This window comes from Amblyraja radiata, chromosome 13, assembly GCF_010909765.2.
Source record: "Amblyraja radiata isolate CabotCenter1 chromosome 13, sAmbRad1.1.pri, whole genome shotgun sequence".
NCBI classification, from domain to species: Eukaryota; Metazoa; Chordata; class Chondrichthyes; order Rajiformes; family Rajidae; genus Amblyraja; species Amblyraja radiata.
This window is the reverse complement of record NC_045968.1, coordinates 33,942,337-33,968,518: the sequence shown is the minus strand read 5'-3', so window position 1 is coordinate 33,968,518 and position 26,182 is coordinate 33,942,337. Positions and strand designations below refer to the sequence as shown.

At 47.1% G+C, this 26,182-nt stretch overlaps 2 protein-coding genes across 2 annotated transcripts in view; both read left to right on the top strand.

Annotated features, from left to right (window-relative positions):
• The first annotated feature begins 2,127 nt into the window (after nucleotides 1-2,127).
• LOC116979828 lies at nucleotides 2,128-7,436 on the top strand. Its single transcript, XM_033031710.1, has 2 exons — nucleotides 2,128-2,250; nucleotides 6,165-7,436. Exon 2 carries the CDS (start codon nucleotides 6,185-6,187, stop codon nucleotides 7,256-7,258), a length of 1,074 nt encoding a protein of 357 aa, XP_032887601.1. The 5' UTR covers nucleotides 2,128-2,250; nucleotides 6,165-6,184; the 3' UTR covers nucleotides 7,259-7,436.
• An 11,832-nt stretch (nucleotides 7,437-19,268) lies between these two features.
• The window catches only part of LOC116979477, a 49,926-nt gene continuing 43,012 nt past the window's right edge, over nucleotides 19,269-26,182 (top strand). The window contains exon 1 of the mRNA XM_033030991.1: nucleotides 19,269-19,332. The gene's annotated coding sequence lies outside the window, so the exon portion shown is untranslated. The remainder of the gene's footprint in view (nucleotides 19,333-26,182) is intronic.

Sequence of the window (26,182 nt, the reverse complement as noted above, 5' to 3'; positions counted from 1 at the left end):
GGGGAGGAAAGATCAGCAAAACCACAGTGGAGGGTGTTACAGGGAGAACGTACAAACTCCAGCAGCATACTGCACAGAAACAGGCCCACGTGGGACCAGAACCAAAGGGTTTCACAGTTCCAAGTGTTCCTGATTGCCCATGAGACCAGCCAGAATCGCTCGGCTACTCACTGAATCATTTCTTATGCCCGGTCCGAGCCCGGTTCGAACTCCTGATGTCTTGCTTGGAGTCCTTGCACTTCTGGCAGATGAAGACCTCGGGGACGTTCGATTTCCTGATCTTAGCACAGGATAGGTGGATCCAGGTGCCACACTCTTTACATTCAATCATCGGTCTGCCCGCAAAAGGCTTCATACAGAAACATGTGATCAGATCCCAGGAATCGTCTTCTGAAAGGACACAATCAGCCAATGGAGGAGTTTGCATGTTCTCCCTGTGACCTCGAAGGTTTCCTCCGGTGCTCTGGTTTCCCCCCACATCCCAAAGTCGTGCGGGTTTGTAGGTTAACATACAATATTCAGTGGGGATAGAGCCAGAGAGTAGGGACACGGGCTCGTTCACCCAACTCATCCATCCCAACCAAGATACTCCATCTAAACTAACCCCATTTGCATCTGATCACCCATATACCTCCCATTAATTTTGCTGTATTTAATGTATATATGACTGCCCTCTGGTGGAAATAAATGTTGAGATATTTTAATTGAATCTGGATTGAACATCCACTATATATGCAACGAGCTGCCAGAGTAGGTAGTTGAGGCAGGTACTATCACAACTTTTAAAAAGCATTTGGACAGGTACATAGACAGGATAGGTTAGGAGGGATATGGGCCAAAGGCAGGGGTTTGGACTGGTGAAGATGGGGCATGTTGGTCAGTGTGGGCAAGTTGAAACAAGGGGCCTGTTTCCACGCTATATGACTCTGTTCCACTTTCTGGACATTCCTGTTCCTTCAAACAACCTACTCCAATCAACTTGAGCAAGTCTAGTGCCTCCAAAGTTGACCATGCCCCAATTTAGCCTTTAAACATGTAGGACAGCCCTCTCTATCCATACGTAACTATCTTAAACCAACAGAACAGTGGTCACTGGTCTTAAAAGACTCTTCCACAAACACTTCAACCACTTGCCCCTTCCAATTTCCTAAGACTAGATCAAGCGAATGGCATGTTGGGCTTTATAACACGATGAGTTGAGTATAGGAGCAAAGGGGTCCTTCTGCAGTTGTCTAGGACCCTAGTGAGACCACACCTGGAGTATTGTGTGCAGTTTTGGTCCCCTAATTTGAGGAAGGACATTCTTGCTCTTGAGGGAGTGCAGCGTAGGTTCACAAGGTTAATTCCCAGGATGGTGGGACTGTCATATGCTGAGAGAATGGAGCGGCTGGGCTTGTATACTCTGGCGTTTAGAAGGATGAGAGGGTTTCTTATTGAAACGTAAGATTATTAAGGGTTTGGATACGCGAGAGGCAGGAAACATGTTCCCGATTTTGGGGGAGTCCAGAACCAGGGGCCACAGTTTAAGAATAAGGGGTAAGCTATTTAGAACTGAGACGAGGAAACACTTTTTCACACAGAGTTGTGTGTCTGTGGAATTCTCTGCCTCAGAGGGCAATGGAGGCCTGGTCTCTGGATACTTTCAAGAGAGAGCTAGATACGGCTCTTAAAGATAGCGGAGTCATGGGATATGGGGAGAAGGCTGGAACGGGGTACTGATTGTGGATGATCAGCCATGATCACATTGAATGGTGGTGCTGGCTCGAACTGCCGAATGGCCTACTCCTGCACATATTGTCTATTAAATGTTGCCCCTCTCACCTTAAATCTATGTCCTCCGGTTCTTGATTCCCCTCCCATGGATAAACGTGTGCATTCACCCTCTGTTCCCGTCATGATTTTATACACCTCTGTATGATCACCCTTCAGCCTCCTGCAATCCAAGGAATGAAGACCCAGGCTGCTCAAACTCCACTTGTAGCTCAGGCTAGTCCTGGCAACATCCAGGTAAACTTTCTGCTGTTATTTCAGACACTCCCCGATATCTGCTGTGAGCACGCTATGGCTCAGAGGCGTCGAGTGGGGTCCACTCCTGACACCTTGCAGTGCCCTTTTAAATGTAGCTAGCTTGGTTTAAATATGAGTGATTGCATCATGAGCGAGGTGGAGCCGTGTGTCTGCGGGGTGGAGGCAAGAGAGAGGTGTCCGATCGAACTCGCCAGAGTTGGGCTCCAGTTTACTTGTTTACAGGTAAGCGGCAGACTCCGGGATCCTGAAGTTTCTCCCAGTAAAGCTTCTGCCCAAAGCGGCGCTTCCAGTGGATCCCAAGGTCATTGCTTCAGGGAGTGAATGGGCTGGGATATCCCTGCTATTCCTCCCACTACTCCTTCTCCACCCTCTTCTCCCTAATCTTCCAGCCTTCTCCCCCCATCAACCAAACCCATCTCTCCCTCCCTGGCACACCGGGTTCTGGGGGGTCTTGCAGTAAATCTAAGCTCTCCCCTTTCCCCAGTGGACATGTCGCAGATGTGTACCTCCATTATTAAACCTTTCCCCTCTCGCCTTAAACCTATGTTCTCTGGTTCTTGATTCCCCTGCCCTGGTAAAAGACTCTGTGCATTCACCCTATCTATCTATTTCCCCTCATGATTTTATACACCTCTACAAGATCACCCCGCATCCTCCTGCGCTCCAAGGAATAAAGTCCTAGCCTGCACAACCACTCTGCAGCTCAGTCCCTCAAGTCCTGGCAACATCTTAGTGACCAGGACTCGAGCAGCAATGGGCTGCTCGCTCCCCAAATGTTTTGGGTTTATTAGGGGAGGGGAGGTGTGACATTTATTGCCCCGTTGGCTCAACAAAATAAAAAACAGAAAAATATCTAATAATCAACAATGCAATAAATTAATAACCATAATATTAGGCAACCATAATAGTGCAATAGCAAAGTCTATAGTCAACCAAAGACACAGTCCATAGAAGATCATGGTTGCTGAGGTTAGTGGTGTGCAGTGTTCAAAAGCATGATGGTTGCTGGGAAGAAGCTGTTTTTGAATGTGGAGGTCACGGTTTTCAGGCTCCTGTACCTTCCTCTCGATGGTAGCAGCGAGATGAGAGTGTAGGTGTCTGATGATGCTGGCTGCCTTAATGAGGCGGTGCCTCCTCTAGATCCCTTCGATGGTGGGGTGGTCAATACCCGTGATGGACCTGACAGTGTCTACCACTCACTGCAGTCTCCTTTGTTCCTGGACGTTTGAGTTGCTGGACCAGTCAGTATGAAGAAGGGTCCCGAACTGAACTGTCACCGATCAATGTTTTCCAAGGATGTTGCCTGACCCACTGAGTTACTACAGCACTTTCTGTCTGAATTTTCAGTCAGTGTGCTCTGTGGCATTAGTTGAAGTTGCTGAAGTTTAGAAGGATGAGGGGGTACCTCATTGAAACTTAATGAATAATCAAAGGCCTGGATAGAATGGATGTGGAGTAGATGTTTCTAATAGTGGGAGAGTCCGGGACCAGAGGGCACAGCCTCAGAATAATAGGATGTACCCTTAGAATGGGGATGAGGAGGAATTTCTTTAGTCAGAGGGTGGTGAAACTGTGGAATTCATTGCCTCAGGTGGCAGTGAAGGCCAAGTCAATTGATATTTTTAAGGCAGTGATTGATAGATTCTTGATTAGTACTGGTGTCAGGACTATGGGGAGAAAGCAGGAGAATGGGGTGGAGAAGGAAAGATAGATCAGTCAAGATCGAATGGTGGAGTAGACATGGTGGGCCGAATGGCCTAATTCTGTTCCCACTACTTATGAACTAGTGTAAGGGTGATTGCTGGTTGGCGCAGACTCAAAGGGCTGAAGGGCCTGTTTCCATGCTGTATTTTTAAACTAAACCAAACTAAATGTCTGTTCCCATTCTATACTGTTCAAATGCAAAGTTCTGGAGGGAATGAGCGTTGTTAAGTAGGGTTAGGTATGGGTGCAGATGCTCTTGGGTGTGTATGTTTGATGTTGAGAGACTTCTAAAGAAACTCATGGGGTCCCATTAATTTTTTTTATAAGCAGACATTTAATACAGACACAAGTGACACCTGTTACTGTTTCAAAGGTTTATTAGGCCCTCGCAAGTAGTGTTGTATCTAGAAAAAGACACAAAGTGCCGCAGTAACAGCGGGTCAGGCAGCATCTCTGGAGAAGTTGGATAGGGTCGGGGCTTTCTTTAGACTGATGATTGGGGAGGTGGGGGGGGGGGGGGGTGAAGAAAGCTGGAGGAGAGGAGTGGCAGGACAAAACCTGGCAGGTAATAGGCTGACACAGGTGAGGAAAGTTATTTGACAGGCAGATGGTTGCGCGAAGGCCAGAGATGAAAAGATAAGTTTGAGTTGAGTATTGGAGAATTGCAGATTGTGAAACTAGAGGGGGAGATGTAGGTGGAAGTGAGGGGGACGGGAGAAATGGATGTGAGTCAAGGTGAGGTATAGGGGAGAGGGCAGGTGGAGCATGTGGGTGGGGGGGGGGGGGTTGGAAGCAGGGAGCAAGGTAGAAAGAACAGAGAGGTGGAGGGTGATGTAGTTACCTAAAATTGGAGAGTTCAATCTTCATACCGTTGGGTTGGAAGCCACCGTCGCTGAATACGAGGTGCCTTTCCTTCAGTTTGCGTGTGGCCTCACTCTGGCAATGGAGCAGGCATAGGAAAGAAATGTCAGTATGAGAATGGGAAGTGGAGTTAAAATGGTTAGTAACTCGCAGACCCAGTAGGTCTTGGTGAACCGAGTGGAGTATCGTATGTCGCTCTGGGTCCCTCACTATGGAGTCAGACCCTGGAGGGAGCACATGCATTCATTGATCTACCAGAGACGAGAGACTTCAGTTACTGGGCAGCCAAGATGAAGCTGGGACTGCTGCCTGAAGAGCAGGAAAAGTGAGTGAAGATTTGATGGAGCCTCAATCTTGAAGGGTTTGATAGATTGTAAGGATGTGTTTCCAAGGGTATAAAGGATGGTGGCCAGAGGATGTGGAGTGAAGACAATCAGCAAAGGAACAAGAGACAAGAGGGCAGAGGAATCAAAAATAATGGGGCGCAGGATTAAGGAGAGAGAAATTAACTTTAAAGGGCATCTGTCTGAGAGGATTTTTTTTTAAACACAAAGAGTGGTTGATGTGTGGAACACTCTGCCAGAGGAAGTGGTAAAATCAGATACCATCTCTATGTTTAAGAGACATTTAAATAGACTAAATAGGCAAATCATAGATCCCAATGTAGGCGAGGGGTATGAGTGTAGATGGGCTGAAGGTCAGCAGGGACATGGTGGGCTGAAGGGCCTGTTTCTCTGCTCCACAGTTATGGGCAGAATCTGTGATCTGGAATGTGCTGCCGGAGAGGGAGAGGCTGCAGGAAGCAGTTTCGATGGTGAATCAACTGTTTCACAAAACAACTGAACACTTTCACATTCACTTTTACTGACACTGGCCTATTAATTGACACAAATTCACCATGTGGTCTGGTCTGGTCAGGCATCACACTGGGCGGAGTCCAGGGAAGCAAAATTAAAGCAGCAGATGCCAGAACATTGCAATAAAAAGGGAAAATGTTGCAATTTTTCAGTAGGTGAGATCGCACATAATGTTTAAGGTCAATGTCAGTTTGGTAACATTTTCTGATCCGTTGAACATTTTCAGCATTTTTTGTTTTAAATTAGTCCATGGCGCGGGGACTTGCATTGATGGGTGAACACCAGGAGCTGGCCTCAATAACTAATCTCCCGGTTGCCAAAAACATTTACGCTCAGTCCATGGCCTACACGATCTCCCCATTGCTAAACATTCCAACTCCCCTTTCCACAATGACCGTTCTATCCTAGGCCTTCGAAGCACCAGAGTGCCAGGTTCAGTCACGACCTCGGGTGTTGCCTGTGTGGAGTTTTTATGTTCTCTCTGTGACTGTGTGGGTTTCCACTGGGTATTCCGGTTTTCGCCCACATCCGAAAGACGTGGGTTTGTGGGAGGAAACCGGAACACCCAGAGGAAACCCACGAGGTCACGGGAGAACATACAAACTCCACACAGACAGACTTTCCAAGGTCAGGCTCGAACCCGGGTCTCTGGCACTGAGATAGCGGGAGCATCCGCTGTGCCGCACTGTGTTTCATTGTTCTTTCTCTTCACAGAAGCTGGGATCGATTTCCAAATGGCAGCAAAACCTTCTAATCATGGGATGAGGACGGGAGGAGACGTGAATCGGGCTGGTCCTGTGAAGGGGGCAGTGCCCCGTGTGGGTCAGGCAGCCAGCCCTACCTCCTCGGGCTCCAAGACCCGGGGAGTGGGAGCCCGTTCTGGGCCTAGCAGCCCCCACACACCATCCAGCGTGGGAGCTCCTACAAACCCTCGATCCACAGCCCCGGCAGCTCGGAGAGCCACCAGCTCGAGCAGCAGAGAGCCAATGAGCTCCACAAAGAGTGCTCCGTCCCCCGTTGGGAAGTCCAGCCCAGCTCCCAGGGCAGTGGGCAAGGTCACTACTGCTGCTAAGCAGCCCAGCCGGACGATCAGCGAGCAGAAGGCGGCAGAAATTGAGAGGGAGACCTGCGGGCAGCGGGAGAACCCCGAGTGGTTCAAGTGGCGCAGTAACCGTATCACGGCCTCTGTCGCCCACAAGGTCTCCCACTGCAAGTTCGTGAACGGAAAGAGCAACGAGGTGCCGCAGTCTTACCTCAAGTCCATCGTGGGCCAGGGGTCCAACGTGCTGACCCCGGCCATGAAATGGGGCATCGACAATGAGCCCGTCGCCCTCCAGCAGTACGAGAAGCTCAAGTCCAAGGAGATGAAGCGAGAGGTTGAGGTCCGTCCTTGCGGCCTCTTCATCGACCCGGCCAAGAACTGGCTGGCGGCGAGTCCCGACGGGGTGGTGCAGGACAAGAAGACCAAGACCACGATGAGCCTGGTGGAGGTGAAGTGCCCGTACAAACACCGCAACCACACCGTCACAGAGGCCTGCGAAGACCGATACTTCTGCTTGGAGAACAAGGACCATCTTCAGCTGAAGAAGAACCACCCTTATTTCACCCAAATGCAGTGTCAGATGGCTGTGGCGGGCGTCAGCAAAGCGGATCTGGTGGTCTACACTAACCGTGATACTGCCATTGTCCCCGTGGAGTTCGATGCCGACTTCTGGCAGGAAACAGTGGAGAAGCTGGAAAATTTCTATACCAGAGCCGTCTTGCCAGAAATACAGCGGCAAAACCCAGCCTTTGCAAGGGAAGAATAATTCCGGAGAAACCTGCTGGGGTCCACACTTAATAGAAACATAGAAAATAGATGCAGGAGTAGGCCATTCGGCCCTTCGAGCCAGCACTGCCATTCAATATGATCATGGCTGATCATCCAAAACCAGAATCCCGTTCCTGCTTTCTCCCCATATCCCTTGATTCCGTTAGTCCTAAGAGCTAAATGTAACTCTCTCTTGAATAGATGTCCTATGAAGACATCTCCCAATACTCCTGCCATTGGGACTTTAGGAACGATGCTTCGAGATTCCTCTGGATGTAAAGTGGCTTTTGTGACAAATTGCCAAGAGTTTTATGAACCTTAAACTTTCACTGTTTCTCTCTCCACACATGTCACCTGACCTGTTGAGTGTTTTCAAGCTTCCTCAGGTTTATTTTACTGTAAAATATTCCCAATGGTGTGCAAGAAATTTCAATTCTCTGGATGACAGTAATATTTATTTTGCTGTGGGAGCTGGTATCTTGAACAGAAATTGCAGCAGCTTGAGGCTTGTGTCAAACGCAAGGGCAAGCGTGGGGAAGCAGCTGGCGTTCATAAGTTATAGGAGTAGAATTAGGCCATTTGACCCTGTTTGGTCCAGGTCATCCCACACACACAATGTGGACACCCAATTGAACTCAACAATGAGGATCATCACAGGAACAATCCGCTCAACACCACTCCCCTGGCTCCCTGTCCTATCCAACATAGCCCCTCCACACATCCGGCGAGTAGTCCTCACTCAAAGGATGCTCCAAAAGACCAAAAACTCCCCTCACCTGCCAATTCACATGGACATCTTCAACCCATCCACTGCTCGACTTCCATCTAGACGACCAATTTGGAAGAACCCACCACCAGCTGATTTCACCATCCACTCAGCTTGGAAAAAGGAATGGGAGTCCAAGGACGTCCCAAATAAACATCTGGTGTCAGACCCCACCCTACCGGTCCCTGGCACCAATCTCCCAAGGAAGCAGTGGACGACGCTGAATAGATTCAGGACTGGGCATGGCCCCTGCTTGGCCAGCCTTCACAAATGGGGCAGAAGTCCAACCCCACGGTGTGCTTGTGGAGAGCAGCAAACAATGCAACACATCATTGAAGCATGCCCTCAACAAAGACTCAAAGGAGGACTTGTCACCCTTCATACAGCAGATCAAGAGGCAACTGCTTGGCTAAAGGACTTTGCATTCGCTAAATAAATAAATTTGGCCCATCAAGTCTACTCCGTCATTCAATCATTGCTGATCTATCTTTCCCTCTCAACCCCATTCTCCCCATACCCCTGACACCCTTATCAATCATGAATCTGTCAATCTGCACCTTAAAAATATCCAATGACTTGGCCTCCACAGCCGTCAGTGGCAATGAATTCCACTGATTCACCACACTCTGACTAAAGAAATTCCTCCTCATTTTTCTAAAAGTACATATTTTTTTATTTTGAGGTTATGGCCTCTGATCCTAGACTCTCCCACTAGTGGAAACATCCTCTCCATATCCACTCTATCCAGACCTTTCACTTTTCCGTGGCGTGTCACGGTGAGATTGTGGCTCCTCCAGCCTTGCCTCGGAAGTGGATGATACGTGGGGTGAAACCATCTCCATTTTAAGAGGTCATGTGTCAAAGGTGAAAGGAACATTACATCTCTACCTCCTGATCATGGAGGTATTGGGAATGCTGTGTCTTCAAGGTCTGAACGTTGACAAATATCAATTTAATGTGGACTGCCTCGTGTGTATATATATGTACCTGGGAAACAGGAGCTGCCTGTTCATCATTTTTTCACAGATAATCATTTTTTACACATAGAGTGGTGAATCTGTGGAATTCTCTGCCACAGGTAGTTGAGGCCAGTTCATTGGCTATATTTAAGAGGGAGTTAGATGTGGCCCTTGTGGCTAAAGGGCCCTTGTGGCTAAAGGGATCAGGGGGTATGGAGGGAAGGCAGGGATGGGATACTGAGTTGGATGATCAGCCATGATCATATTGAATGGCGGTGCAGGCTCGAAGGGCCGAATGGCCTACTCCTGCACCTATTTTCTATGTTTCTATAATAATAATAATCATAATAATAATAAATACTTTATTGATCCCCTCAGGGAAATTCAGATGTCCAGAAGCTCCCAACCAACAAACCCACAGATTCAAAACGAACGCAGAAAGAAAATACATAGAATACAATGTGGACACTACCTGAGAGCAATAAATACTTAAAAAGACCAATAATTAACAGTTAAAAATTAAAAATTGCAAAATGCATCCCCCTACAGCCTAGCGGTCCGAATTATAAGTGAGGGAACTCCTGAACCGCTCCGTTCTACAGGGCAGGGAGAGGAGCCGGTTGTTGTTCCGAGTGCTCTTTTGACTCTCCAGAATTACATGGACGGGATGCCCGGGGTTTTTCAGGATGACCTGCACCTTGTGCCTCATACGCCTCTCAAGCACCTCCATCCCAGAGTCTACTCTCCCCTCCAGCACTGAGCTAGCTCGTTTAACCAGTTTGACCAGCTTCTTATTGTTTTTTGCACTAATGCTGTTGCCCCAGCAGACAACAGCGTAGAAAATAACGCTTGCAACCACTGTGTTGTAAAACATGTGCAGCATCTCATTACACACATTGAAGGATTTGAGCCTTCTGAGGAAAAATAGTCTGCTCTGGCCTTTTTTGTAGAGGGAGTCAGAGTTGACAGGCCAGTCCAGTTTGTTGTCAAGGTGCACTCCAAGGTATTTATATGTCTGCACCACCTCAATGTCAGCCCCTGCAGCGTTGACCGGCTGAAGGGGGAGCTTGGACCTGCCAAAGTTAACCACCATCTCTTTAGTCTTAGTTGTGTTCAGGGTGAAACAGTTCTCTTCACTCCAGGCACAAAAGGCACTGGTCAAGTTCCTGTATTCCTCCTCCTGCCCGTTCATTACACATGTCACAATCGCTGTATCATCTGAGTATTTCTGTACGTGGCATGTGTCAGACTTATAGTAGGTATGTTGCAAAGCCTACCTGAAGCGTCGTTGAAAATCTGTCGCTGCAAGTGTGCGCGATTTTGGCGCCGTTTAGAGGGGGTGGGTTTAAAACGCGATTTTCTCTAAGCTGTTCCAATCGAAAATGTTCAGCCTAGTTAATTATTAACGAAAAATCGCTGGAAGACCCCGTCGCAAAAGCTATTATTAGGTTTAAAGGCCTTGAATAATAGTTATAGTAGTTTAAAAATCAATCTCTAAACCCGCGACCGCCAGCAACCGCAGGGTCTCATAAAGCAAATAGCAGAAGTTAGGTTGTATATTTTTACATTAAAAAGGGCTTCTAAAGATCCCTTTATACAAAGTTTAATATTGCGAGTAGCTCAATTTGGGCCCATTATATCCCGCAGTATTTTTCTGGGCATTTGGGGGCACAAATCTACCGCAATGTGAACGTTCTAAACCAGCGCGTTCCACAGGGACCCACTGGAAAGCTGATTTAAATGGGCATTTATTTACAACAATTAAACACTAAATTCCTTCCATTTGGCCTATAAATTAATGTAAATTAGATTTAAAAATCATGTTTTATTGTGAATTATTTGTGAATATTATTTGGACATTTAGGCTATTTAAAAATGTTAATCATTTATTAAGAAATGGATAGATGTTTAGATCTAGTAATTGAAGTCTGAAATTAGCTACAATTAGGTAACTAACTAATTATATGCTTTAATTTCAGGTCATCCAAGTAAGATTATTTTATATTTGTTTCAGAATGCTTCAATCTATGATAACTGAAAATTTCATTCAGTTCTCTTAATTTTTAAGAAAATTATGGGCTTTTGACTGTTCACGATCACAGCTTTTTTGTAATGTCCATAGAAAATCAATAGGGAACAAGATGCTCATTTCCCAGTATGAAAATGGCCATAACTTTTTAAACACTTGAGATATGAAAGTGAATTAGGTGTCAAATTAAACTTATTTTTATGCTTTATCTGATGGGATAAATTACAGACTTGATTTTTAAAATCTCAAAATTTTGTAACATTGCTACTTATAGTTAAAGTCTGCTGTATACAGGGTGAAGAGGAACGGGGCCAGAACCGTTCCCTGTGGGGCTCCAACATTGCACACCACTGTGCCAGACACACTGTCCCCCAGCTTGACAAACTGTGGTCGACCCGTCAGGTAGTCATATATCCAGGAGATAAATGTGGAATCCACCCCCATCTTCTTAAGCTTGTCATTCAGAATCAGGGGTTGGATGGTGTTGAACGCACTTGAGAAGTCGAAGAACATAATCCTCACATAGCCACCGGGTTTGTCCAAAAAGGAGTAGATCCGGTGCAGCATGTAGAGGACTGCGTCATCCACCCCAATGTTCTCCTGGTATGCAAACTGTAGTGGGTCGAGTGCGTGCTGGACTTGTGGTCTCAGGAGACGAATGAGTAGCCGCTCCATTGTTTTCATGATATGGGGTGTAAGGGCCATAGTCGTTGATCTCGGTCGGCCGCCCTGCTTTGGGAACCGGCACGAGACATGATGTTTTCCACAGAACTGGTACCCTCCCTGACTGGAAGCTCAGGTTGAAAATGGTCTGGAGCGGCTCCGCCAGCTGAGCCGCACAGTCTTTTAGTAGCCTGGGACATACACCATCAGGGCCAGCTGCTTTTCCAGGGCGCAACCTCCTCAGCTCAGCTCTCACCTCGTCCGCCGTTAAGAACAGTTGAGGAGATGCCGGCATAGGAGGTGCTGCAGCTGTGGTGTTGGGGGGGCTGCCTCGTGGAGGTGATGGTGATGGTGGGGGAGAGGCTGCACCTGTAGAGGTGGGAGGGGATACCAGATCAAACCTGTTATAGAACAGGTTAAACTCATTGGCCTTGTCCACGTCTCCTGACGGCTGGCTTCTCTTCTCCTTGAAGCCAGTGATGGTCTTCATTCCTCTCCTATGTCTCTTACCCTGCACTAATAACCAGAGGGAACTTCATTTGAAACTTCATCTGGCCACCCTGTTGCGTCAAACAGGGAAAGCTTTGGAATGAGTCTGGTTGGCACTTTGTCATTAAACAATCGTTAACTGGAGGGAGAAAACATTGTAACTGCCTTGCTACGATTTTTGGTTTGTGATTTATGATGTTGCCTTGAATAAATCCCTGCTTAGCCTGCGTGTAACGATCTTGCACTTTGTGTTGAAAACACTTATGTTGAGTTGGGTATGTTTGGGCAAACGTGGGTTGGTGGAACCAGCTTAGGTGGGCACCTTGGTCGGCATGCATGAAATAAGCTGCAGGACCTGTTCCCGTTCAAAATGACACTGTGACTTTGAATTGAGATGAGAGGGGAAAAATTTAATAAGTATCCTAGAGGCAACCTTTTAACACAAAGGGTGGTGGATATAAGGACCGAGCTGTCAGCGGAGGTAGTTGAGGCAGGTACTGCAACATAATTTAAAAGACACATGGACAGGTACATGGATAGATAAGGATTAGAGGGATGTGGGCAAAACGTAGGCACCGACAAGGCAGTAGATGTGGTTTACGTGGACTTTAGCAAAGCTTTGGACAAGGTTCTGCAGGGTAAGCTGGTTCAGAGTGTCAGGGCAGATGCCACCAAAACAAGGTGTTTTGACAAACGACAGTGAAAATCAGTTCAGTGATAGGAGGCAGAAAGTAAGTGAACATCAAATATAAAACAGTACAGCACAGGAACAGGCCCTTCGGCCCACAATGTCCTTGCCGAACATGATGCCAAGATTAACTAATTTCCTTTGCCTGCTCAAGATCCATATCCCTCCATTCCAGGCATAGCAAACTGCCTGTCTAAAGACACACTAATTTTTTTTTCCTGGATATTGCCTCAACTTACTTTGTTAAACAAGGTTCCCTAATCTCACCATCGTTGCTTCCTACCCTTACAGGGACAGGCTGACCAATTCTCTTTCAAACACCTCCCACTTCTGGAAGTGTTGTTTTTCCTCCAATAGCAGCTCCACTCTGCCATCCCATCTTCTACTGTCGGTCAGCCCTCCCCCCCAATCCTAAGGACGATTGAATGTGTCTAGCGCGACCAAACGTGGTGGCTTGAGGCGTACGGCCTCGCGGGGCCGGTCCCACTTCCAACCGCGGAGGAGTCTGGAGTTGTGCGGGGCTGGTCCCGACATCATACTCACCACAATGGGACATTGGGGAAAGTGTCCGATTCTGTGTGAAGTTTCTCTTCCTGATCTCAAGCCTGTATAGCCAGCTCTGATCACGTCTCAAACTCTTCTTCTTCTACTTCTTCTTCTTTGGAGTTTTACGGCAGCCGGCATCCACAATGTTGCATTGCTGCCACCTTCTGGCTTCACTCCACAGTCCTCATGTCTTTACATTATATCCTTTTTATAAGGCCAGAGGCCCTCAAGAAATTAAACAACACCTTTACTCCTTTTCCTTCCCCTCCACACTCTAGAATGTTCTTTACTGATATATCTGTCATTCCAATTTTCTTAATTTCACTGATCAAAACTCTTCTTTCCGTTTCATATCTCCTACATGCAACTAGAGCATGCTGAACTGTTTCCGGCTGATGGCATTCCTCACACAGCCCAGTAGGGTGTTTTCCCAACATTTTTAATGTGCTGTTCAGGTGAGTGTGTCCTATCCTCAATCTTGTTAATACTACCTGTTCTCTCCTGTTCCCCCCTCTTCTTGCTGTAATGCCCACTCTGTTTTGTAGCGAACAGAGGTGTCTCCCCTTTGTCTCCTGTTCCCAGTATTGTTGCCATTCCTGATTTATTTTCTTCCACACAATGTGTCTTCCTTCAGATTTGGATAATTGCAGGTTTACCTCTATGTTCTCTTTTTTAACGGCCTCTTTTGCTAATTTGTCCACTTTTTCATTCCCTAGAACACCAATGTGTGCTGGGACCCACAACAAAGTCACGTCACTGCCCTTCCTTGTTACTTGGCTTAATAGTAGTAGAATTTCATACACTAGGTCAGGCCGCCTATGGGATGCACCAGACCCAATACTCTGGATTGCAGACAATGAGTCGCTACATATTAATACTTTGCATGGTTGCACCTGTTCTATCCACCGAACTGCCATCAAAATAGCGTAGTTCCACTATATACAGCCAAATAGTTATTTGTTCTTTTGCAAATCTCAACATTCATCCCTTGCACTACCACAGCTGCCCCTGTTGTTTCAGCTACTGGGTCCTTTGATCCATCTGTGAAAATTAAGAGGTGTTCCCTGTATCTATTATCTATATGGTTATGATATTCTGTTTTTAGGTCCGAATTTTTTCCCCTCCTTTTTGCCTCCCATATCTCCAGATCAACTTTTGGGATGTTTAGTAACCATATTGGGACAGATGGCCACAATACTGCAGGGCAGAACTCTTTGTCCTCTACTTCCATGTCCCTTGCCACTCCTCCTCCAACCCAGCCGAAGCTTCCAGACTGAGCCACCCCTCTCTCCCAGCACTCCTGTACTACCTGTTTTGTTGGGTGGTTCTCTCCATGACCCTTAAGGCTTAGCCAGTAATTAGCCATTAGTTGTCTGCGGCGCAGTCTCAACGGCATCTCCCCAGTTTCCACCTGTAGTGCACATACAGGTGACGTCCGCACACCTCCTATACAGATTCTTAGAGCTTCCGCTTGGAATTTGTCCAACTCGGACAACACTGACTTAAATGCTGATCCATAAGCTATACTGCCATACTCTAGTCTGGATCTGATCAGTGATACATAGATATGTTTAAGAGATAATATATCTGCTCCCCACTCTAAACCTGCTAAGCATCTCATTACATTGATGGCTTTTTTGCATTTTCCAATTCTTTTTGTAATGTGGACCCTCCATGTTAATCTGGAGTCAAAATGGACTCCCAGGAAACGGAAATCTTTTACTCTTTCCAAATTGTTGCCGTATAGTTTTAACTGGACATCCTCTTTAATTTTCTTCCTTGTGAAAACCATTGTCTTTGTCTTCTCTATAGAGAATTTAAAACCCCATTTCACTCCCCACTCTTCCACCTGGGCTATCCCTTGCTGCATTTTTTCCACGATAAAATCTATATTCTTCCCCTTTCTCCATAGGCTGCCATCATCTGCAAAGAGCGATCGCCCCATCTCTGGTTGAATGTTTGCAAATAAATCATTGATCATGATTGAGAATAGGATCGGGCTTATCGCACTTCCCTGGGGAGTTCCATTCTCGACTACACATTTACTAGAGATGTCTGACCCTATTTTAACTTGGATACTTCTACCGTTAAGAAAATCCATTATCCAGTTAAAAATATTTCCTCCTACTCCCATTAAATGCAGCTTTATTAGAAGACCTTCTCTCCACAACATATCATAAGCCTTCTCTACATCAAAAAATATGGTAACTACAGATTCTTTTTTAACTTGTGCTTTCCTTATATCATCTTCCAAGCACAGAACTGGATCATTAGTACCTCTCCCTTTTCTAAAGCCACTCTGATAATTAGCCACTATACCGTTTTCTTCCATTAGATGCCTTAATCTTTCATTTACCATTCTTTCCATCAGTTTACACATGTGTGCTGTTAAAGCTATAGGTCTATAATTTACTGGATTACTTGCATCTTTCCCTGGTTTCCTAATAGGCACAATGATTGCTTCCTTCCACCTCTCCGGTATTCGCGCTTCTTCCCACACCTTGTTATATAGTGCAAGTATCTTTTGGAGTCCCTCCTCACTTAGATGCTTTATCATCATGTAACAAATATCATCCTTCCCTGGGGCTGAGTTCTTACACTTGGCCAGAGCTCTCACGTCCCAAACTCTCTTCACCCGCAGGCTAAAGCAGTAACGTTCAGTTTAGTTTATTATTGTCACGTGTACTGAGGTCCAGTGAAAAGCTCTTGTTGCATGCTATCCAATCAAAGACTATACGATTACAATCAAGTGTTCAAAAGGGAACTGCAGATGCTGGAATATCGAAGGTACACAAAATTGCTGGGGAAACTCAGCGGGTGCAGCAGCATCTATGGAGCGAAGGAAATCTGAAGAAGGGTTTCGGCCCGAAAAGTCGCCTATTTCCTTCGCTCCATAGATGCTGCTGCACCCGCTGAGTTTCCCCAGCAATTTTGTGTACCTACGATTACAATCAAGCCGTCCATAATGTACAGATAAAGGTATAACGTTTAGTGCTCCGAGCTGCCCTCTGGTGGTAGAATGGATAATTACATGCATAGTAGTTGGTTAAGATTACAACAGCTCTTGGAGCCAAGGTATTTCAGATGCTGGAATCTTGAGCAAAAACAAGGTGCTGGAGGAACTCAGTGGGATGGACAGGCGATGTTTCAGGTCGGGGCCCTTCTTCATCATACTGAACCTGGAGCCCCATTGAAAAACAGCATGGAAATAGGCCCTTCGACCCACCAAGTCCACACTGACCATCGATCGCTCATTCACACTTGTTCTATGTTTTCCCACTTTCTCATCCACTCCCTACACACTAGGGTCAATTTACAGAGGGCCTATTAACCTACACACCTGCACGTCTTTGGGATGTGGGAGGAAACCAGAGCACCGGAGGAAACCTACGAGGTCACAGGGAGAACATGCAAACTCCACACAGACAGCACCAATCTCACCAATGTGCCATCCTGTAATCTTCATAATCCATGACAAAATTCAGGTGATTATGTGCAAGGAGCACAGATCAGCCACATTCCCACTGGGGTAGAAAAGGATCATGGGTGAATAGCATCTTTCTGCATCACAGCTATGGAGAAAAGGAATAGGCGATGTTTCGGGTCGAAACCCTTCCTACCTCCTCCAACAGCTTGTTCCATAATACCCCTTGTGGAGATAAAGTTGCCCCTCAGGTTCCTCTTGCTTATGTCTATGCCGCTAGTTCACAATTCCCCTACTGTTTATACATGACTGTACATTCACCCTATCTATTCCCCTCATGATTTAATACATCTTTGTATGATCACCCCTCAGCTTCCTGCGCTCCAAGAAATAAATTCATCGCCTACCCATCCTCTCCTTACAGCTCGGGCCCCTCGTGTCCTGGCAACATACTCGTATATCTGCAACATTCAATTTCTCTTCCTGTTTATCCACGGCATTGCTAAAGACAACTTCCCCATTAACTCTTTGTGGAAACCCACTCCATATTCCACTGCCACTGGACCCATCCACTGCCTCTTGGGTGCCCGTCAAGGAAGGTCCCCTTTCCCCATCAGTCATCCTTCCCCTGCCTGGTTCTGGTATGCCAGTCCAACCTCGTACCAATTAGTTGGTTGCTAACAACCCTCGGGTGGTCTAACAATTCCAGGAGACTACACCAGGAGTAGTCCCAGAGACGATTCCAGGTGCAGTCCAGGTGACTATCCCAGGCGCAGTCCAGTGTCATAGTGATAAAAGTGTGGAAACAGGCATTTCGGCTCAACTTATCCACACCGGCCAATATGTCCCAGCTACACTAGCCCCACGTGCCCGCATTTGGTCCATATCCCTCCAAACCTTTCCTATCCATGTACCCGTCTTACTGTTTCTTAAATGTTGGGATAATCTCTGCCTCAGCTACCTCCTCAGGCAGCTTGTTCAATACACCCATCGCCCTTTGTGTGAAAACGTTACCCCTCAGACTCCTACTAAATATTTTTCCCTTCACCTTAAACCTATGTCCTCTGGTCCTCAATTCCGCTACGCTGGGCGCTCATCTGTTCATCTACCAAATCTATTCCTCTCATAATTTTATACACGTCTATAAGATCATCCCTCATTCTCCTGCACTCCAAAGAAGAGTCCCAGCCTACTCAAGCTCTCCCGATAGCTCAGACCCTCTAGTCCTGGAAACATCCTCGTAAAACTGTACCCTTTTAATGTGGTTAAATGTGAGGTTATCCATTTTGGTAACAAAAACATGAAGGCAGATTACTATCTAAATGGTGTCGTTGGGAAAAGGGGAAGTACAACGGGATCTGGGGGTCCTTGTTCATCAGTCAATGAAAGTCAGTATACAGGTACAGCAAGCAGTGAAGAAAGCGAATGGCATGTTGGCCTTTATAACAAGATGAGTTGAGTATAGGAGCAAAGACGTCCTTCTGTAGTTGTCTAGGGCCCTAGTGAGACCACACCTGGAGTATTGTGTGCAGATTTGGTCCCCTAATTTGAGGAAGGACATTCTTGCTTTTGAGGGAGTGCAGCGTAGGTTCATAAGGTTAATTCCCAGGATGGCGGGACTGTCATATGCTGACAGAATGGAGCAGCTGGGCTTGTATACTCGGGCGTTTAGAAGGATGAGAGGTTTCTTATTTAAACATGTAAGATTATTAAGGGTTTGGACACGCTAGAGGGAGGAAACATGTTCCCGATTTTGGGGGAGTCCAGAACCAGGGGCCACAGTTTTAGAATAAGGGGTAAGCTATTTTGAACGGAGACGAGGAAACACTTTTTCACACAGAGAGTTGTGTGTCTGTGGAATTCTCTGCCTCAGAGGCAGTGGAAACCTGGTCTCTGGATACTTTCAAGAGAGAGCTAGATCCGGCTCTTAAATATAGCGGAGTCAGAGGATATGGGGAGAAGGCAGGAACGGGGTACTGATTGTGGATGATCAGATGTGGAGGTGGTGCTGACTCGAAGGGCCGAATGGCCTACTCCTGCATCTATTGTCTATTAAATGTTGCCCCTCTCACCTTAAATCTATGTCCTCCGATTCTTGATTCCCCTCCCATGGATAAACGTGTGCATTCACCCTCTGTTCCCGTCATGATTTTATCCACCTCGGTAAGATCACCCTTCAGCCTCCTGCAATCCAAGGAATGAAGACCCAGCCTGCTCAAACTCCCCTTGTAGCTCAGGCATCCAGGTAAACTTCCTGCTGTTATTTCAGACACTCCCCGATATCTGCTGTGAGAACGCTGTGGCTCAGAGGTGTCGAGTGGGGTCCACTCCTGACACCTTGCAGTCAGTGCCCTTTTAAATTTAGCTAGCTTGGTTTAAATCAAAGATTATAGAGGATATGAGCGAATGCATCATGAGCGAGGTGGAGCAGTGTGTCCGCGGGGTGGAGGCAAGAGAGAGGTGTCCGATCGAACTCGCCAGAGTTGGGCTCCTATCCCTGGATTACAGGTAAGCGGCAGACTCCGGGATCCTGAAGTTTCTCCCAGAGTAAAGCGTCTGCCCAAAGCGGCGCTTCCAGTAGATCCCCAAGGAGTGAATGGGCTGGGATATCCCTGCTATCCCCCCCGCTACACCTTCTCCACCCACAGCCCACCCCCTTCCCCCTAATCTTCCAGCCTCCTCGCCCCAGCACCCAAACCCACCAAGTCTAAGGTCTCCGCTTTCCCCAGTGGACATGTCGCAGATGTTTACATCTGTAGCGGCGCCTGATAGCGCTCGCATGTATCCAACCCGCGGTCACGTGACTCGGGAGGGGCTGCTTGTTTCGCGCGGTTTTTCACTTGCGCGGGTTAGTTCAGCGCTGATCACCAAAGATTATAGAGCAGAGCTCTTTGCTGACCACCGCTGTTGGCAGACGTGTCTGGAGCAGGGCCAGATTTAGATAATAATAATAATAAATAATAAATAGAAGAAGAGAGGCCCTAAGCTATTTCACTTGTGAGCCCCCCTCCACCCCCCCCCCCCCCCCAAATCCCCCACCACTAGAAGACCATGACTACCCGACTGTGACATGTATATATCCTACTGTATGTTGCCATTAAACAGTTGGTGTTAAAATACATATTGGATTCACCGCGGAGCGGGCGATGCCTTATCTAGATCGCCGCTTGAAGCTCTGGAGTGTTGGGCCAGCTGCTTCAACATCATGGAGCTGTGGTTTGCGGAGCTCCCAGCCTTGGGCCGCGTTGATTTTAAAATCGCGGAGTCCTGGGAACCCTTTGCCGAGGGCCGCCAGCGTGAATCTCCACCCAGCTCAGCCTGTGGACTTTGGGAGCCGCGATCTCCGGTAGGAAGTGTCCGATTTGGAAGTCCAAGCCGCTGAGAATGTTCTCCCGTTCCGACATCGGATGGTGACCCCCCAAATTTAATTGTGCCAATGGCCATGAGGGGGGGTTCAAGAGGAGGGGGTCCGTTGGAGACGGGAAAAGGGATCATCAATGGGGGCGAGGACTCCTATGTAAGAACGGTGTAAGGTAGAGGGGACGGAAGAAGAGCTCCAAATCGTGGCGGGCGCGGAACTCGTTGAGGTGGGGACGGAGCGGCACAAAGGTGAGGCCTCTGCTGTGGACAGACCGTTCGGTAGGTCAGGGGGGATGGTGAACACACGGCAGGGATGGGGGTTGGGGCTGGAGGAAGGCAGGTGAGTGGACTGAGGCCAAGGCTGGTGGAGGGGTGGTCGGGGGTAGGGGGGTATGAAGACTGTAGTGTGGGTGGGGAAGAGCTGTGATCACATGGTTTGAGGGGAATGGGGAAGACCCAATGGAACAGCCACTGCGATTACCAGGGTTGGGTTGGGTTGGGGGGGGGGGGGGGCTAGCACTAGGACCCTGCACAGTCAAACCCAGGGGACTGAGAATCTGCAGCGTGGAAACTTCAGGCCCGGTGCTGAGTCCAGGCTGCAGGTAAGGCGACGGCTGCGGGCTGCTGGAGGGCGGTGGAGTGGCCAGGGTCAGCGGGCAAAGAGTAGGAGGTCTCGGTGGGCGGATGGTCGGTGGGGCGGCGAGGTTCGACGGGTCCGGTGAGGCAGCGAGCTGAGTAGGCCTCCCTAGATCCCGAGGCCCTAAGCTTAAGCTTGTCTAATTTATACGTAAATCCGGCCCTGGTCTGGAGAACCTGTATACTGGATATCGAACTTTTGAATAAAGATCTGTTGAAAACTCCAGTAGTCGTTTCTCACACCACTAAACCTCCATTATTAAACCTTTTCCTTCTCGCCTTAAACCCATGTCCTCTGCTGCTCGCTCCCCAAATGTTTTGAGCTCATTAGGGGAGGGGAGGGGAGAGGAGGGGAGGGGAGGGGAGGAGATGGGGGGAGAGGGGAGAGGAGGTGGGTCATTAATTGCACGGTTGTCTCAACAAAGTAAAACACAGAAAAATATCTAATAGTCAACCAAAGACACAGTCCATAGAAGATCATGGTTGCTGAGGTTAGTGGTGTGCAGTGTTCAAAAGCATGATGGTTGCTGGGAAGAAGCTGTTTTTGAATGTGGAGGTCACGGTTTTCAGGCTCCTGTACCTTCCTCTCGATGGTAGCAGCGAGATGAGAATGTAGGTGTCTGATGATACTGGCTGCCTTAATGAGGCGGTGCCTCCTCTAGATCCCTTCGATGGTGGGGTGGTCAATACCCGTGATGGACCTGACAGTGTCCACCATTCACTGCCGTCTCCTTTGTTCCTGGATGTTTGAGTTGCCGGACCAGTCAGTATGAAGAAGGGTCCCGAACTGAAGCGTCACCGATCCATGTTTTCCAAGGATGTTGCCTGACCCGCAGAGTTACTACAGCACTTTCTGTCTGAATTTTCAGTCAGTGTGCTCTCTGGCATTAGTTGAAGTTGCTGAAGATTAGAAGGATGAGGGGGTACCTCGTTGAAACTTAATGAATAGTCAAAAGCCTGGATAGAGTGGATGTGGAGTAGGTTTCTACTAGTGGGAGAGTCCGAGACCAGAGGGTACAGCCTCAGAATAATAGGAGGTACCCTTAGAATGGAGATGAGGAGGAATTTCTTTAGTCAGACGGTGATGAATCTGTGGAATTCATTGCCACAGGTGGCAGTGAAGGCCAAGTCAATTGATATTTTTAAGGCAGTGATTGATAGTTTCATGATTAGTACTGGTGTCAGGATTATGGGGAGAAAGCTCATTTTTCTAAAAGCACGTTTTTTTTAAATATTTAGGTTATGGCCTCTGATCCTAGACTCTCCCACTAGTAGAAACATCCTCTACATATCCACTCTATCCAGGCCTTTCACTTTTCCGTGCCGTGTCACGGTGAGATTTTGGCTAATCCAGCCTTGCCTCGGAAGTGGATGATACGTGGGGTGAAACCAGCTCCATTTTATGAGGTCATGTGTCAAAGGTGAAAGGTACATTACGTCTCTACCTCCTGATCACGGAGGTTTTGGGAATGCTGTGTCTTCAAGGTCTGAACTTTGACAAAAATCAATTTAATGTGGACTGCCTCGTGTATGGAAATATGTACCTGAGAAACAGGAGCTGCCTGTCACTTACCCTGCACTAATAACCAGAGGGAACTTCATTTGAACTCTGGCCACCCTGTTGCGTCAAACAGGGAAAGCTTTGGAATGAGTCTGGTTGGCACTTTGTCATTAAACAATCGTTTACTGGAGGGAGAAAATATTGTAACTGCCTTGCTACGATTTTTGGTTTGTGATTTATGATGTTGCCTTGAATAAATCCCTGCTTAGCCTGCGTGTAACGATCTTGCACTTTGTTGAAAACACTTTGTTGAGTTGGGTATGTTTGGGCAAACGTGGGTTGGTGGGTCTCACCTTGGTCGGCAAGCATGAAATAGGCTGCAGGACCTGTTCCCGTGCAATATGACACTGACTCTTTGAATTAAGATGAGAGGGGAAAGATTTAATAGGAATCCTAGAGGCAACTTTTTAAACACAAAGGGTGATGAATATAACGACTGAGCTGCCAACGGAGGTAGTTGAGGCAGGTACTGCAACATAATTGAAAAGACACATGGACAGGTACATGGATAGAAAAGGATTAGAGGGATGTGGGCAAAACGTAGGCACCTTGGTCAGCACAGATGTATTGGGCTGAACCTTTCTTATCCATGGATCTGTCCAAATGTCTTTCAAATTGTGTTATGGTACCTGCTTCACCTACCTCCTCTAACAGCTTGTTCCATATACCCAACATTATTTCTTAACTTTATACGGTCATCCCTCAGCTTCCTGCTGTCCACTGATCAATCCCAATTTATCCAATCTCACCTTGCATCTCAAGCTCACCATTCCAGGTAGCATCCAGGTCTGTACATCAAAGCTTCTGTAGATCCCTGCATTTGCTATGTGCGTCCTGCCAATTAAATGACCCATGGTGCATCACCTCACACTGGTCTAAATTAAACTCCATCTGCCCAATTTCCCGGCTCATTTATGTTTTTCTTTATCCTTTGGCAAACATCCTCGCTATCTATTTCTCCAACTTCATGTTATCAGCAAATCTGCTGATCAATCCACCTGCATTCTCATCCAAGTCATTTATACATACACATACTTGCAACGAAAGTCCCAGCACCAATCCCTGAAGCTTACTGCTGCTTACAAAATTCCAGTCAGAAAACAACCCTGCAGTAATCCAGCCTCAAATCTGATTGAGGCTTTTAAGTAGGGCACTGAGACCATTGACACTGACAAGGCAGTAGATGTGGTTTACGTGGACTTTAGCAAAGTTTTGGACAACTTTTACAGGGTAAGCTGGTCCAGAGTGTCAGGGCAGATATCACCAAAACAAGGTGTTTTGACAAACGACATCGAAAATCGGTTCAGTGATAGGAGGCAGAAAGTAAGTGAACATCAAATATAAAACAGTACAGCACAGGAACAGGCCCTTCGGCCCACAATGTCCTTGCCGAATATGATGCCAAGATTAATTAATTTCCTTTGCCTGCACAAGATCCATATCCCTCCATTCCAAGCATAGCCACCTGCCTGTCTAAAGACACACTTATTTATTTTTCCTGGATATTGCCACAACTTACTTTGTTAAACAAGGTTCCCTAATCTCACCATCGTTGCTTCCTACCCTTACAGGGACATGCTGACCAATTCTCTTTCAAACACCTCCCACTTCTGGAAGTGTTGCTTTTCCTCCAATAGCAGCTCCACTCTGCCCATCCCATCTTCTACTGTCGGTCAGCCCTCCCCCCAATCTTAAGATGCAAACCCTAGGTCCACCCTTCTCCATTTCCTAACAATCTTAAAGACTCAGCAAATTGCGGTCCCGTTTGCAGAGAGCTCCTTCACAGACACTTCCTCATTCCACATCTGCATTTCCTAAAATAAGGTCGAGTACAAATTGCTCCTCAGTGGAATTGCTTTGTCCTGCTTTCAAAACCCTTCCTGGGCACATGTAATAAATTCCACACCATCTTGGCTCCCGACTCCAACACTATAACACTTCAACATTACATTCTACTCTACCCCTTTTCCTTGTGTATGGCTTCATTGTATTCCTATATATTATGATGAGGTTGAAGAAAGGTTCCGACCTGAAATGTCACCTATTTCCTCCAGAGATGATGCCCGACCCAGAATTACTCCAGCACTTTGTCTTTTTTGTAAGGCAACATCTAGTCCCTTGTGTCCACACTGTGCTTTTAGTGGATAGCAGTCTTACCCAGTATGTCAAAACAAGACAATATAAACCAATATCAAGGCAATATAATGAGGTTAAAATCCCCACCGTTGCCCACATTCAACTGCCATTTGTCTACATATTTGTTCTTCTAGATCCCACTGACTATTTGAAGTCCCATCAGTCACCACCCCATCCTTATTTCCAAGTTGTACCCAGTAGTCTCATTTGTTCTGGCTGTGATTAGACCATGTCATGGTATTCTTCAAGTGAGTGGCAAAATGTAAATGAGATGTGAGGGGCAAGTTAACACTACCAGGGGTGGTGGTGGAGAGATACAATAGGCCTTTAGATAGCCACATGGAGAGATATGCTTCACAGTTGATCTTGGCATCATGTTGGCACAGATATTTTGTGGGCTGAAGGGCCTTTCCCCTGTCCCAAAGCACATCTAAAACCTATTGCCTAGCGGGAAAGATCAAACTGACTTTCACCACAATGGGACATTGGGGAAAGTGTCCGATTCTGTGTGAAGTTTCTCTTCCTGATATCAGGCCTGTTGCATGCTATCCAATCAAAGATTGTATACGATTACAATCAAGCCGTCCACAATGTACAGATAAAGGTATAACATTTAGTAAAAGATAAAGTCCAATTAAAAATTGTTCAAAGGTCTCCAATGAGGTAGATGGGCGGTCAGGTCCTCATGGTAACTGGTGAGAGGAATGTTCAGTTGCTTGATCACAGTAAAGAGCAGCCAGAGATTGCACCCCGAACTTGGTGTGCATTCAGGTTGTGAAGCACCATCTCTTATCTGTAGCAACAAAATAAAACTCCAGCTCTGCCCTTTAACAGGAGTGAACCAGTTGCAGGTCTTGGCTCCGAGCTGCCCTCTTATGGTGGAATGGATAATTACATGCATAGTAGTTGGTTAAGATTACAACAGCTCTTGGAGCCAAGGTATTTCAGATGCTGGAATCTTGAGCAAAAAACAAAGTGCTGGAAGAACTCAATAGGATGGACAGGCGCTTCAGGTTTCAGGTCTGGGCCCTTCTTCATCATACTGAACCTGGAGCCCCATTGAAATACAGCATGGAAATAGGCCCTTCGACCCACCAAGTCCACACTGACCATCGACTTGTTCTATGTTTTCCCACTTTCTCATCCACTCCCTACACACTAGAGCCAATTTACAGAGGGCCAATTAACCTACAAACCCGCACGACTTTGGGATGTGGGAGGAAACCAGAGCACCGGAGGTTACGAGGTCACAGGGAGAACGTACAAACTCCACACAGACAGCGCCAATCTCACCATTGTGCCATCCTGCAATCTTCGTAATCCATGACAAAATTCAGGTGATTAAGTGCAAGGAGCAGATCAGCCACATTCCCACTGGGGTAGAAAATGATCAGGGATGAATAGCATCTTCCTGCATCACAGCTCCTCCCCTTGCAGTGGGAAAGGTCTGATTTAGTGTTCAGTTTAGTTAAGAGAGGGAGAATGTATAATCTACAAAAGACAGCACCCAACGTCAGGATCGAACCCGGGTCCCTGGATCTGAGAGGCAGCGGCCCTACCCGCTGCGCCACTAGTGGCAGCACAGTGGTGTAGCAGTAGAGACGCTGCCTTACAGTGCCAGAGACCCGGGTTCAATCCTGACTGTGAGTGCTGCATGTGTGGAGT